The sequence below is a fragment of the Melanerpes formicivorus genome, unplaced genomic scaffold (genome assembly GCF_026170545.1).
Source record: "Melanerpes formicivorus ecotype bairdi unplaced genomic scaffold, bMelFor1.0.p_v2 SCAF_46, whole genome shotgun sequence".
NCBI classification, from domain to species: domain Eukaryota; kingdom Metazoa; phylum Chordata; class Aves; order Piciformes; family Picidae; genus Melanerpes; species Melanerpes formicivorus.
The window spans coordinates 4,669,066-4,681,284 of record NW_027142398.1 but is presented as its reverse complement, the minus strand read 5'-3'; the positions used below and the strand labels follow the sequence as shown (position 1 = coordinate 4,681,284).

The 12,219-nt window shown below is 59.7% G+C and overlaps 1 protein-coding gene across 3 annotated transcripts in view; it reads left to right on the top strand.

The window, feature by feature from the left end:
• FOXP4 (forkhead box P4) overlaps positions 1-12,219 on the top strand; it is a 68,258-nt gene that overhangs the window by 31,954 nt on the left and 24,085 nt on the right. For all 3 annotated transcript variants that reach the window (XM_068159783.1, XM_068159785.1, XM_068159784.1), the window contains exons 3-5: positions 394-483; positions 9,921-10,043; positions 12,015-12,101. In XM_068159783.1, coding sequence (XP_068015884.1) covers positions 394-483; positions 9,921-10,043; positions 12,015-12,101 — 300 coding nt within the window. The remainder of the gene's footprint in view (positions 1-393; positions 484-9,920; positions 10,044-12,014; positions 12,102-12,219) is intronic.

Sequence of the window (12,219 nt, the reverse complement as noted above, 5' to 3'; positions counted from 1 at the left end):
ATCTGTAGACTCATTAAGGTTGGAAAAGACCTCTGGGATTCACAGACTCATAGAGTGGCTTGGAAGGGACCTCAGAGCTCATCTAGTTCCAACCTCCCTGCCATGGGCAGGGACACCTTCCACTAGAGCTCACCCAACCTGGCCTTCAGAGTGCCTTTGGCTGGAAGAGGCCTTTGAGACCACCAAGTCCAAGCATTGACCCAGCACTGTCTGCTCACCACTAAACCATGGCCCTCAGCACCACATCTCCATGGCTTTGAGCCTCAGCACCACAGCTCCACAGCCAGCCCTGGGTCTGGCCTCTGCTCTGGGGAGCTGGAGGGGGAATGTGCCCCGAGGAGGGAGGAGGAGGGCAGCCTTCCTCCTGCCCACCCTGCTGTGTCTCTTTTGCAGGCTCTCCAGGTGGCACGGCAGTTCCTGCTGCAGCAGGCCACGGGGCTGAGCTCCCCCAGCAGCAATGAGGGCAAGCAGCCGGCGGTGCAGGTGAGCCCCAGGACGGTGTCCTTCCCCTCGCCCCCATCAGCCCCCATCAGGGAGGGGCTCAGCTGCAGATCGGTGCTGTGGGAGGTGCCTGTGGAAACAACACCTCTGGCTTTGGGATGGGTAAAGCACAGCAGGAGCCCACCAAGAGTTAAACCCCCTGGGAACCTCCAGAACTTTCGTGGGGTGATTTTTGGGGAGGGGGTTTTGGTCCCTGATGTTTGCTGATGTGGTGGGAAAGGGTCACTTGAAGGAAGTGCTGGCTCCAGGTGAGGCAAGGGCCAGGGAGAGAAGCTCACCATGTGCCACCATACTTTGGGAGAGCATTTTGGACAGGGAGGTGCAGAGTTGCTAGGGCTGGGGCACCCCAGGGTTGATGCTGGGTGCTGCGAGTGGGGTGCAGGGGCTGGATGAGGACCCGTCCCAGGGCAGGTCCTCCAAGTGTGGGTCTGCCACTGGGATGGGCCAGAGGCTCATCTGGGGTAGGGTTTGTGGCACTGGCAGGAAAATGGGGCATGGGGTGGGTGCAGCACCCTTGACTGGCATCGTGCCATAGGGGTGGGGGGATTTCCCCTCTGGTCCCCTGCTGCCCTCTTCCACCAAAGGAAAGGAGCCAAACTCGGGAAGGAAAGGGGCAGAAGAGGAACACGAACCTGGGGAGGGGGGAGGCAGGAAGAAGCAAAGCCCAGGCGATGGAAAGTGACAATTTAAATAGCTGTGCGGAGGGGCTCTCCCTTCAGGCTAATTAAATTTATCGGAGAACAGCAGGTTACCTTATTAGAGCCACGTGGGCTTAATTAACAAAGGAAAGTAATTAGCACAAGCGCTCTCAGAGCTGGAGGTCCTGCCTGTGCCAGGCTGAGCCAGCATGGCAGCGGGAGGGTGGCAAGAGCCAGGGCCGGGACGGGCAAGCAGCAGCTCCTCTCCCAGCTCCGCGAGCTGGGGCACGGCTGAGCCTCAACCAGCAGCAAGTGCCAGCCTGGTGCTGCCAGGACTGGGGTGGGCTTGGCAGAGCTCAGAGACCGCCCCCCGCCTCGGCTGGCCCACCGGGCTGGGAAGCAGCAGCCAGAGCCGAGCCGCGGGGGTCGGTCGGGGCTCCTGCGGCACAGGCGGCGGCTCTGCTCCAGCGCTGCTGGCAGGAAGGAAATGCACTCAGTGCATGGAAACGGCTGCGGGACAAAGGCGGACAGGGTGAAGTCAGATTCCGGTAACCCGGGCCTCGCTCCCCTCCGTGGGCGCCTGTCTGTGCCCCTGCTCCCCCTCGCACCTCTTCTCCTGCCTGCACTTCTGCCCTCACCTCCTGTCTGCCCTCACCTCTTACCCTGTCTGCACTTCTTCCCTCACCCCTCCTGCTGCCCACCCTTCGCTGCTCCCAGCTGTGGTGCCCTCGCTCTTGACTCTCTCGCTGCTCTCTTCCCACCCCGTTCCCCCCTGGCTGCTGCTCTCTCCTGCCCATCTGGCCGGCGGCTTTGCCGGAGCGAGCTGGATCTGCTTTCCTCTCCCCTCCTCCCTTCTTGTGTTGCAAAAGGACTTGTGAAAGTTGTAGACGTGAGTCAGAAATAGCTCATAACTCAGCAGCGAACGGCCTCTTCCTCCCCCCTGCCCCCCCCGGCTCCCCGAGCCCAGCCGGCAGCTGGAGCGGGATCTGACCGAGGGGAGATAGAGGATTAAGCAGGCTCCTTTGAAAGGAAGTTTATCTAAGGCAGTGGTGTGGATGAGACTGGCCAGGACGGCTGGAGGAGGAGCAGAAAGGCTGAGTCCCTGCGCAGCAGCCCCTGGCTGGCGAGGGAGGAGGGGTATCAGACAGGACTGGGGGGGATTCATTGCAGTGTTTGGGCAATGGAGTGCTCCTAGGTGCCAGCCTGGACCCCCCCGGGCTTTGCCTGTGGATGTGCAGCTGCACCACAGTCCCCCCCAGCTGTGGAAATCCAAGCTTCCACGTTTCTCAGGGGTTTGGGGGCAAAGCTGTTTCAGTGACCTCCCCTCCGCTCCTGGCACCCAGTCCCAGGCAAAGTGAGCAGGAGGTTGCCCAGGGATTGGTTGAGGCCCCCTCCCTGGGGACGTTCAAGGCCAGACTCAGTGTGATCTAGCTGGAGGTGTCCCTGCTGCCTGCAGGGGCGTTGGACAAGCTGAGCTTTGAAGCTCCCTTCCAACCCGATGCAACCTGTGAAGCTGCAAGGGTCCCAGCGTGGGCAGGGCAAGCAGGACCCCCAGCACCCAGGAGCGCTGTGAATTCCCTGTGCTCACCAAGCCCCTGCACTTGGGTTGGCAGTGAGCAGCTCCTGCCCCCCTGCTGATGGGGCCAGGATGGTTGTGGGGCACGGAGCCAGCAGGAATATTAACTACGGTCGGCGACGGTGTGAGCCTGAAAACAAACAAGGAGCTGCTGGGCTCGGGCAGGACCTTGGGGTGGGTTTGTTTTGGAGCTCTCTCTCCCCACTGATGCCGGGAGGGGGATGTGGAGAACCTCAGAGCTGCCCCCCCCAGTTCCAGCTGCACCCAAAATCAATGCCCAAAAATCCCAGCCCTGAGGCGTTTCCAAGTGGTTTTATTTGCCTTGCAACTCGAAAACTCTCAGAAACTTGGCAGGTGCCAACAAAGTGCTGGATTTAGATGAGACGTTAGGAGGAAGCTCTTCACTGTGAGGGTGGTGAGACACTGGAATGGGTTACCCAGAGAAGCTGTGGGTGCCTCATCCCTGCAAGTGTTTAAGCCCAGACTGGACGAGGCCTTGAGCAGCCTGGGCTGGTGGGAGGCGTCCCTCCCCATGGCAGGGGGTTGGAACTGGGTGACCCTTAAGGTCCCTTCCAACCCAACCCATTCTGTGATTTGAGGAGAGTTGTTGCAGTTGCTGCTCTCCTGCATGAGGCTGGTCAGGAGCAGTGGATCCCTCCCTGGTGAAGCCCACGGCAGGAGGTGCTGGAGCAGGTTCGGAAGGTCAGCGCCTCGGGCGCTTGGTGCTGGGGCAGTTCTGCCTTGGAGGCACCGAGCCCCTTCCCCAGCTCAGCCCTCGCGGCCAAGGGTCTCCCAGCTGCCGGTGGGAGAGAGTTGCTGAGGTTCAAAAGGCTGTGGAACGGGAGAGGGGCTGAAGGGCACCGAGGGAAGGGGAGAGGAGTTTGGAGCAGGCTGCGGGAAATTGCTTTTCTTTTGTCTGCGGCGGCGGGGAGGGCAGCGGAGCGGAAAAGTGTATTTTGTTGATTTGAAACTTGAGTGAAATGGGTAATGAAGACAGATCAATACCAGCCCTTCTGCCTTCCCTCTCCAGGAAAAAAATCCAGCAGCCTGTCCATCTGGGCTCGAGCAGTGCTGGATTTTTCCATTTGATCTTCTAGCACTGCTGCCTGTCCCCGGCGCTGCTCCCCCCACTCCTTCCCGGAGCCCCCAGCTCTGCCAGCCCATAGCCACTGCCACCGTCCCTCTCCATCATCCCCCCTCCCCCCCCCCGGCACCCACAGCCCTGTGGATTAATGGGGGAGCAACAAGTCACTTCAGTCCCTGCAGGCTGCAGCAGCATGAGGAGCTGTGCCAGTGCCCCGTGCCCGTGGAGGTGATGTGGCCCCTGGTAGCCCTGCCTGGGCAATGCCCAGGGGCAGCAGCTCCTCCTGAGCCTAGGAAGGGCAGCGAGAGCTCCAGCCCACCATCATCACTGCCATCAGCATTCCCCAGCCAGCTCCCTTTCAACTTCTAGTGACCTGCAGCCCAATTAGTTGTGATTAGTGCCTCCCTGGCAGGGCAGCTGAGCTAACGAGGGTGCACCCGCGGGGGGAACACACCAGGGATTGATTCCTGCTTTTCTATGCATGCAGCTGAGCAGCAGCGCCTGGTTGTCCTCCACACAGCTATGCTGGTGCCCCCTCACCTGCTCACCCCATGCCACCCTCCTCCTGCAGCCCCCACCCAGGGCAGTTACTCCTTTGGTGCTTTTCAACATACTCAACAGCCTCCCAGCTCAGCCAGGCACAGGGAGCTGCAGCTCCCTTACAGCCCTGGGGGGAGTTTCTCCTCTGGCCCCGGGTAGGTTTTGGGTCACCATCTCTGTCCCATCTTGTTAAGGTTCAGTCACGATGTGGTGTGAGCAGAGAGGGGATAGAAGCTGGGCAGTGTTTGGGTGGCCCTGTGCCACCCCTCAAGTGTGTATAACCGTGGCTGGGGTGGCACTGGTGTGAGTGGCACTGCTGCTTGGCCCCAGGCGCTGGAAGCTCTTGCAGATGGTTGAAGCCAGCTGAGTCTGGGAGCTTGCCTGGAGCTGCTGAGCACAGCCTGGCTGTGCCCGGGAGCTTGAAGGGCTCCAAGTGAAGGGTTTGCTCTCTGCCAGCTGCAACAGTCAGAAGCAGGTGCTCTGGTGGGGGTGGGGTTTGCTCATCCCCTGCCCCTAAAATCAGCAGACCAGAAGCTGCTCTTGGTGGGTTTTGTTTCCCTGCTTCGGCTCCCAGCTTCCCTCACCAACCTCCTTGGTTTGTTCCTGTTGGGTTTGGAATTCAAAGGTTGTTTAACACCCAGGAAGGCAGCACAGCTGTTTGCTGTTGCTTCTCCTTGGGAGTTAAACCCTGAGACTGGATCAGGGATGAGAATGTGCAGCCCCCTGGGCTCTGTGGGCAGCATCCAGCACCCCAGGTAGCTGCTGTGCACCCATTGTGGGTTTGCCAGAGCCCCTCCAGGCCAACAGGGACAAGGTCTGGGCTGCTGGGGCAGGAGTTTGGAGATGTGCTTTGAGGTGTGGACCCAGAGCTGCTCCTTCACACAGTGGTGGCAGTGTGCTGCCCCCGGGGACACAGCATGTGGCACCATGACATGTGGCTGGGAGGTGAAGGTCAGTGCAGAGATGCCTTGGGGCTGAGCACACCACAGGCTTGCTCCCACGCCCAGGCTCAGGGGGGATGTCCCTGCTCCCGCTCCGTGCCAAGCCAGGTGCCCCGGGGGTCGGGAGGGGAGGGCAGCCCTCCCTCCAAGGGCAGCCCCACGGTGCTGAGAGCCAAGGCTGGCTGTCAGGCTGTGCCTTTCCCTGCTCTGCCTCATGACTGGGAGCTGCAATTCACTTCCCATTAAAAAGGAAAGCAAAGAAACCAAACGCAGAGCATTAGCTGCGAGGGGAAGGGGACTGGGAGCCTGGCTCCCCGGGCTGCTGCCTTACGGCCAAATCCCGTTTGGCTCAGGCAGCTTTGGCAGAGCCTCTCCAAGCTTCCCCTGTAATCCCTGTCTCGTTTCCCACCCGCTGCCTGCTGAGCCGTGTCCGCCTCTTCCCCTGGCACGGAGGGATTACAACCGGCACCGCCTGGAAAATCACCCCCGGGAGAGGCTGCTGCCGGCCCCCGCCGCAGCGCCCGGCCCTGCTGGGAGGCAGCCGGAGCTGTTAGTAAGCAGTTCTGTGGGGTGGCAGCCAGCCAAGCCCTGAGTCAAACCCTTCCTGACTCGGTGTCTGGCAGATGCCAGCTCCTGACGCGTCGGCTGGGGACCAGCCGCTGCTGCAGGGCTGGCTGCTGGGGACCTGCTGGGATGTGCTGGGTGCGGAGCCGCCGCCGCGTGTCAGGATGGGCCCCGGCTGCCCTTGCACCTGGTGCCACCAAAGTGTGGAAGGACAGGACAGAGAGGAGGCAGCTGGGCACTGCTAAGCCCTTGGACCTGCCCCATGTTGTTCTGCCTGGTGCCCTTTGGCTTTTTCTTGGGCTGGTGATGGCTCTGAGTGCCTCTGCCGGAGATGTTGAGGTGACCGTTGCCCAAAGTCCAGGGGTGCCAGTCCTGGGATGCCAGCCTGGCCTCATCCCCTGCCACAGGGAAGGTTTTACACCAGTGACCATGGAGTGCCAGGGCTGAGCTGTGCTCCTCAGCATCCCAGGGGCCACCCATGCTGTCCCCTCCCAGTTAGCAGATCAGCTGCCAGCAGGTGCCCTGTTTCCATCCCCCTCTCGTTTTGCTGGGGCAGCAGCTGTCACCCTGCCCACCAGAGGCAGCTGGGGCTGTCACCAGAGCCCAGGATGGAGAGCCCCAGCACCATGGTTTGCTGCTCCACACCAAGGTTGAGCCAGCTGCTGGTGACAGCACCACAACCTCCTTGGCAGCCAGTACTGGTGATAAATGGCGTCAGTGGGGACAAAAGTTGTTGTAAATGGCAATTTCTCCTGAAGAAGCTTCCTGCCCTCCATGGAAACCTTAGCCAGGAGTGGGAACCCAGATGGCCCTCACCAGACTGAGCACCAGGCTCATAGAATGGGTTGGGTTGGAAGGGACCTTAAAGATCATCCAGTTCCAACTGCCCCTTCCAGGACATGGCACTTCAGGGCATGGTTTCGTGGGCATGGTGGTGCTGTGTTGATGGTTGGACTTGATGATCTTAGGATGGTTTGGCTTGGAAGGGACCTTAAAGATCACCTAGTTCCAACTCCACCTTCCAGGACATGGTTTAGTGGGCAGGGTGGTGCTGGGTTGATGGTTGGACTTGATGATCTTAGAGGCCTTTTCCAACCTTTATGATTCCACTGGACCAGGTTGCTCAAGGCCTCCATCCAACCTGACTTTAAACACCTCCAGGGAAGGAGGCAACACCTCCAGGGAAGGAGGCAACACCTCCAAGCCTTGCCCCATTCACACCTCCCTCACCATTTCCCTTGTATCAGCATCACATCCAAGCACGGAAGGCAAGGGAAAAAAAACGGGGGGGGGAACCACAAAAAAAAAGGGGGAGGGGAAAAAAAGAAGGGAAAAAAAAGCCATTTCATGCCACCAGAGGTTGTATGAAAATATAATTCTGCTTTTGTTAGCAGCCATCAAACTCTAAAGAGCTTCGCTTTTGTTTTGCTGTAACGTTGTGAAAACCTCGTGTCGGATCGAGAGCCGAGGCCCTCTCCACTAATCGCCTCTCCTTTGTGTTTTTAGATTATAGGGGCAATTAGTGTTGTCAAAACCTCTGGCAAGTCTCTTCTGCTCTTGACAGGGTGTCAGTCCGACGGGCGAGAAATGGAAGGTGTTAGAACTCTCCGGTAATTAGGATGCCTCCCGATCGCGAAATGCCAACCGGCGCGTACCGGGGGCTGGCCGGAGCGGGGGGCAGGGCAGGATGCTGCCGTGGAGGTGGTGGTGGTGGTGGCAGGGTGGGGGGATGTGGAGGAGCAATTAATTAGGGCCTCTCATTCCGAGCACGTTGCCCAGCTGATGAATTGGCAAAGGGAAATGAGCAGAGTGCTCAGCCGGCAGCCAGCGGCTCAGCAGAGCCTGCTCGCTGCCCCCCGCCCGGCCCCGGCCCCAAAGGCTTCCCTCCTTCCCCAGATGTTCGCTGAGGGCTTGGCACAGCTGGCTGGTTGCCCAGGCAGCAGCTCTTCACCAAGGCTGGTGCCACCACAGTGGGTGATTGGGGCTCTTGCAGAAGAAGCTCTTCTTCAGTGGGGGCCAAAGCCCTTGCTGGGTGTTGCAGGTCTTTGCCAGGGATCACAGAATGGGGTAGGGGTTGGAAGGGACCTCTGGAGAGCATCCAGTCCAACCTCCTCTGCCAGAGCTGGGGCACCCAGGGCAGGTCACACAGGGATGCATCCAGGTGGGGCTCGAAAGTCTCCAGAGGAGATTCCACAACCTCTGTGGGGAGCCTGCTCCAGGGCTTTGTCAGCCTCCCAGTAAAGAAGTTTCTCCTCACGTTGAGATGGAACCTCCTGGGTTCCAGTTTGTGTCTGCTGCCTCTTGTCCTGTCACAGGGCACCACTGAACAGAGCCTGGCCCCTTCTTGACACCCACCCTGCACAGGCATTGGTCAGATCCCCTCTCAGGCTGCTCTTCTCCAGGCTCAGCAGCCCCAGGTCTGTTAGCCTTCCCTCACCAGACGTGCTTCAGTCCCTTCATCATCCTCACAGCCCTCACTGGACTCTCTCCCGTAGTTCCCTGTCCCTCTTATGCTGTGGCCTCACTGGGGCAGAGCAGAAGGGGGAAGGAGATTCTCCCACAGCCTCCCGGTCCCCCAGCGCTAGCCCAGGCGGTGCGGTCGAAGGTGCCTCCGCAGCAGCCTCTGGGTGTGAACAGGCAGCAATTAATCAATAACTGACACGAGGGGGGCTGTGGGGGGAGTCTCAGCAACAAATGAAACTCAGCCCCTTCGCGACGCCTCCCTCCAGCCAAATGCCTGAGCAAACAGATAAGGCTCTGCAATCTCTCCTGAAGGTCAGCCTGCTCCAGCCTGCCTGGGCACCCACCGTGCACGGGAGGGACTGCAGGGGGCTGTCCTCGGGGTCCTGGCCCTGCTCTGGGTCCTACCAGAGTGACTGGAGTGGGGAGGCAGCCCCCCAGCATAGTCAGCAGCTCCAGACTGGGGAGTCTGGTCATAGCTGGGAGTACTGGGCAGGAGGGGCTGGCAGGGGCTGGGCTCTCATTTGGGCTTTGCTGGGTGCTCTGAAGCTGGTTGCTTTGTTTCTCTCTCCCTTGGTCTCTGAGGTTTGGAGACCCTGGAGTGAGAGGATGAGAAGCTGCCTGCTTTGGATCAAATCTGTGTCCTTGGCTTGCACCAGGAGCCTGGCTCTGCCACATCCCACGTGCTGAGGAGTTGCCTCCTCCTGGACTGGAAGTCCAAAAGAGTTTGATGAGCTTAGAGCTGAGGCTTCCAGGCAGGGGCAAGTTGGTGGATCGTTGGCTCTCTGGCTCCCAACCCACAGTGCTCATCTGCTTCCTGAGGAAAAGGGAGCCTCCAGCAAGGGTTCTTAAGTTACAGCAGAGCCACAACCCTGCCCCAAGCCTCGGGCAGGGCTTTGGGCTGGTGGGATCAGCAGAGGGCTGGGATGAGGCAGCTCCTGGTGGCCATGCACTGCTCCACCTGGGCAGGACTGGGATCCATCACTGACACCTTCCCCAGGGCTTTGCTGTGGGGGTGTGGACCCAAGTTATGATAACCAAAGGCAGGGGCTGGCAGGGTTTCTCAGCCCTCCCTCCCCTTGGCATGGTAACGAGGTGAGTTACTGGTGTCAGCTGGAGGTAAAGCTTTGATGTGTCTGTGGAGCAGCCTTGGTAACCTTCCTCCATGCTCTGCTTTGCAAAGCAACTTGAGTGATTGGGATCTTCCCACTTCTCTCCATGTTTCCCTGCTCCCTGCATCCTCCAGGACCTGGAGGGAAGGAGGGTTCCTGGCACCTTTCCATGCCCACAGGAGGGGAGGGAGCTGTGGTTTGGAGCTGGCTGCCTGCGTGCTGCTGGCTCCTCTCGATGCCCCCAACTAAAAGGCATTTAGAGAAGACCCTGGGGACAGAGAGCATCCTGCCCTCAGGGTGAGAGGAGCTCGTGGGTTAGGATGCTTCACCCAGGTGCCAGTGCCACTGTGCCATTGGCATGTCCCCAGCACTGGCCGCAGACTTCACCCAGAGGTGACAGAGGGATGAAGGGCATGGTGGATACCCTGGGAGAGCCTGGGAGTGCTTGAGGAGGGGTTTCCAGGGCTGGAACTGGGAGTGGCACCAAGGTCTTTCTCTCCACAGGTCCCTGTGTCCGTGGCCATGATGTCCCCACAGATGATCACACCGCAGCAAATGCAGCAGATCCTCTCCCCCCCCCAGCTGCAGGCCCTCCTGCAGCAGCAGCAGGCCATAATGCTGCAACAGGTAAGGCTGCTCCTGGGCTGGCTGTGCCTTGGCTGCCTCCAGCCAAGAGATTTCCCACTGGGGTCCCTGAGGGCTGGAGCTTGTTAGGGGCAGGCAGTTTGGGTCCTTTCTTCCTTGGGCTCCTGGTGTTCCCCCGTCTTTCCCTGGGGATTCCCAGCACATCCAGCACCAAGTGATGAAAGAGCTGCGGCTGCTAACCGAGCCAGCAAAGCTGAATGCTGCTGCCCTCAGCCAGGCTCTCACAGCTCCTGTACAAAGGCTGCTTTGGGGCTGCCCAGCTCTTGGAGCGAGCTGGGGCCAGGATGGATGTTCTTGGCTCAGCAGATCCTAAGCAGAACCCCCATGGCAGGTGCCTGGGTCCGGCTCCAGACCTGGGTTTGTTTCTCACGGCCCAGCTCAGCTTTTCCAGAGCTCTCCATCAAATACAAAATGAACAGGGAGGGGGAAAAAAAGAAAAAGAGGAGGAGAGGAAAAAAAAAAACACCACCCCAAAAAACAACAAACCTCAACTCTGAAACAAAACAGGTCTGCTTGGGTAAACACCTCCTGCCAGCGGGAGGGAGAGAGGGAGAAATCCCACAAGCATCCTCCACACCCTTCCTCCTGCCTCCAGTACCTGTTTACTCCAAACAGCCTGATAAGGACTCAAGGTTGGCCCCGGGGAAAGAACAAAGGGTAAACACTACCCTGGGTGGGTCCTGCTCCCGAGCCTCTTTGGAGCCGGATAAAGAAACACGTTTGACTGCAAATTAAACAACGCAGGCCGGAATAGCTCGAATTCTCCACCGGGAGCAAACCAAACATCACACCTCTCACCCCTGACCCAATGTTCCCGCGGCCGCGCTCGACCATGCCGCAGAGCCCTGCCTTTGATTGGCTTTGGGGTAAACACCCAACCCTCCCAAACCTGTTCCCCCGGCAGAAAAAGCGAAGCTGCTGCTGTCAGCTCTGTCAGCCTGGAGCTGATAAAGGCTTCCCGGCATCCAAAGGGGCATTCCTGAGCCCCTGCGCCGGGGTACCGGCTGGGCTGGCTGGGAAGGGGCCGCCGGGGCCTCGCTGACCTCCCCGTGCCTCCGTGCCCCCCCTCCCTGCACCCAGCAAATCCATCACCAACAGTTTATTTAGGGGCCAGGCTGAGAGCTGGCCTCAACACCAGCCAGGTCCTGGAGCTGCCTTCTGCAGACTGGGAGCCCCTTTGGTGGCTGGGCTGGGCTGTGCTGCTTGTCCCTTCTGCACTGGGCACCAAACCTCTCTGTTTTAAGCAGGGTGCTGCACGGAGCTGGGCTGTCCCAGCTTTCCTGTGCTGTCCAGGAAGGGGGATGCAGGTCTGAGCCCCCAGCAGCCGTGGGTTTGCACCAGCCACACCAGGGACTGTGTCTGCTCCCAGTCCCTTCCCAGTTCCCATCTCACAATGTTTGGCAAGGGCTGTTCTGGGGTTCCTCCATGCCAAAAACTGGGGGTTCGACACTCTTAGGTGCCAGAGGATCTGGGCCTGCTTCTCAAGGAGCTCTCCCACCTCCTGGTGTTTCCTGTCCACCCCATCAAAAGCTACCCCCAGTTCAGCTGCAAAATCCCCAGGATGCATGGAAATAGCTGAGGCTGGGGGTTGTGACACCCCCCCCCCAAAGTGGAGGCTCCCGGGTGGGCCAGTGGCAGCAAGACAGGGAGGGTGTTGGCATGAAAGCAAGCAGCAGGTTTGGCACTGGTGCTGTTTGGGCCTTTTACTTGCTGTGGGCATCCAGAACCTTTAGCAGCATGTGCCCAAGGCCTCTTCTGCAGCCATGACTCCCTCTCTGGATGCTTTTCCTCTTGAGCTGCAGCCAAGAGCCTGCCCTGGTGGCACGGCGCCAGGAGCTGGCATGGCTGTGGCGAAGCCTGGCACTGGGCACAGGGTAGTGCCGAGCAGGGAGATGTGAACGGGATGTTCCTGCTGCTAATCCAGGCTGCTCTCTCCCCTCCCATCCCTCCCAGTTGCAGGAATACTACAAGAAGCAACAGGAGCAGCTTCACCTGCAGCTATTGACGCAGCAGCAAGCCGGAAAGCAGCAACCCAAAGAGGTGAGCTCACGCTGATGGGTTCTGGGCCATCAGATCTGGCAGCAAATGAAAGGGAGAGCAGCACAAAACAAAGTGTGAGAGAATCCCAGCACCCAGGGCAGCCGGCTGGGAGCCAGCA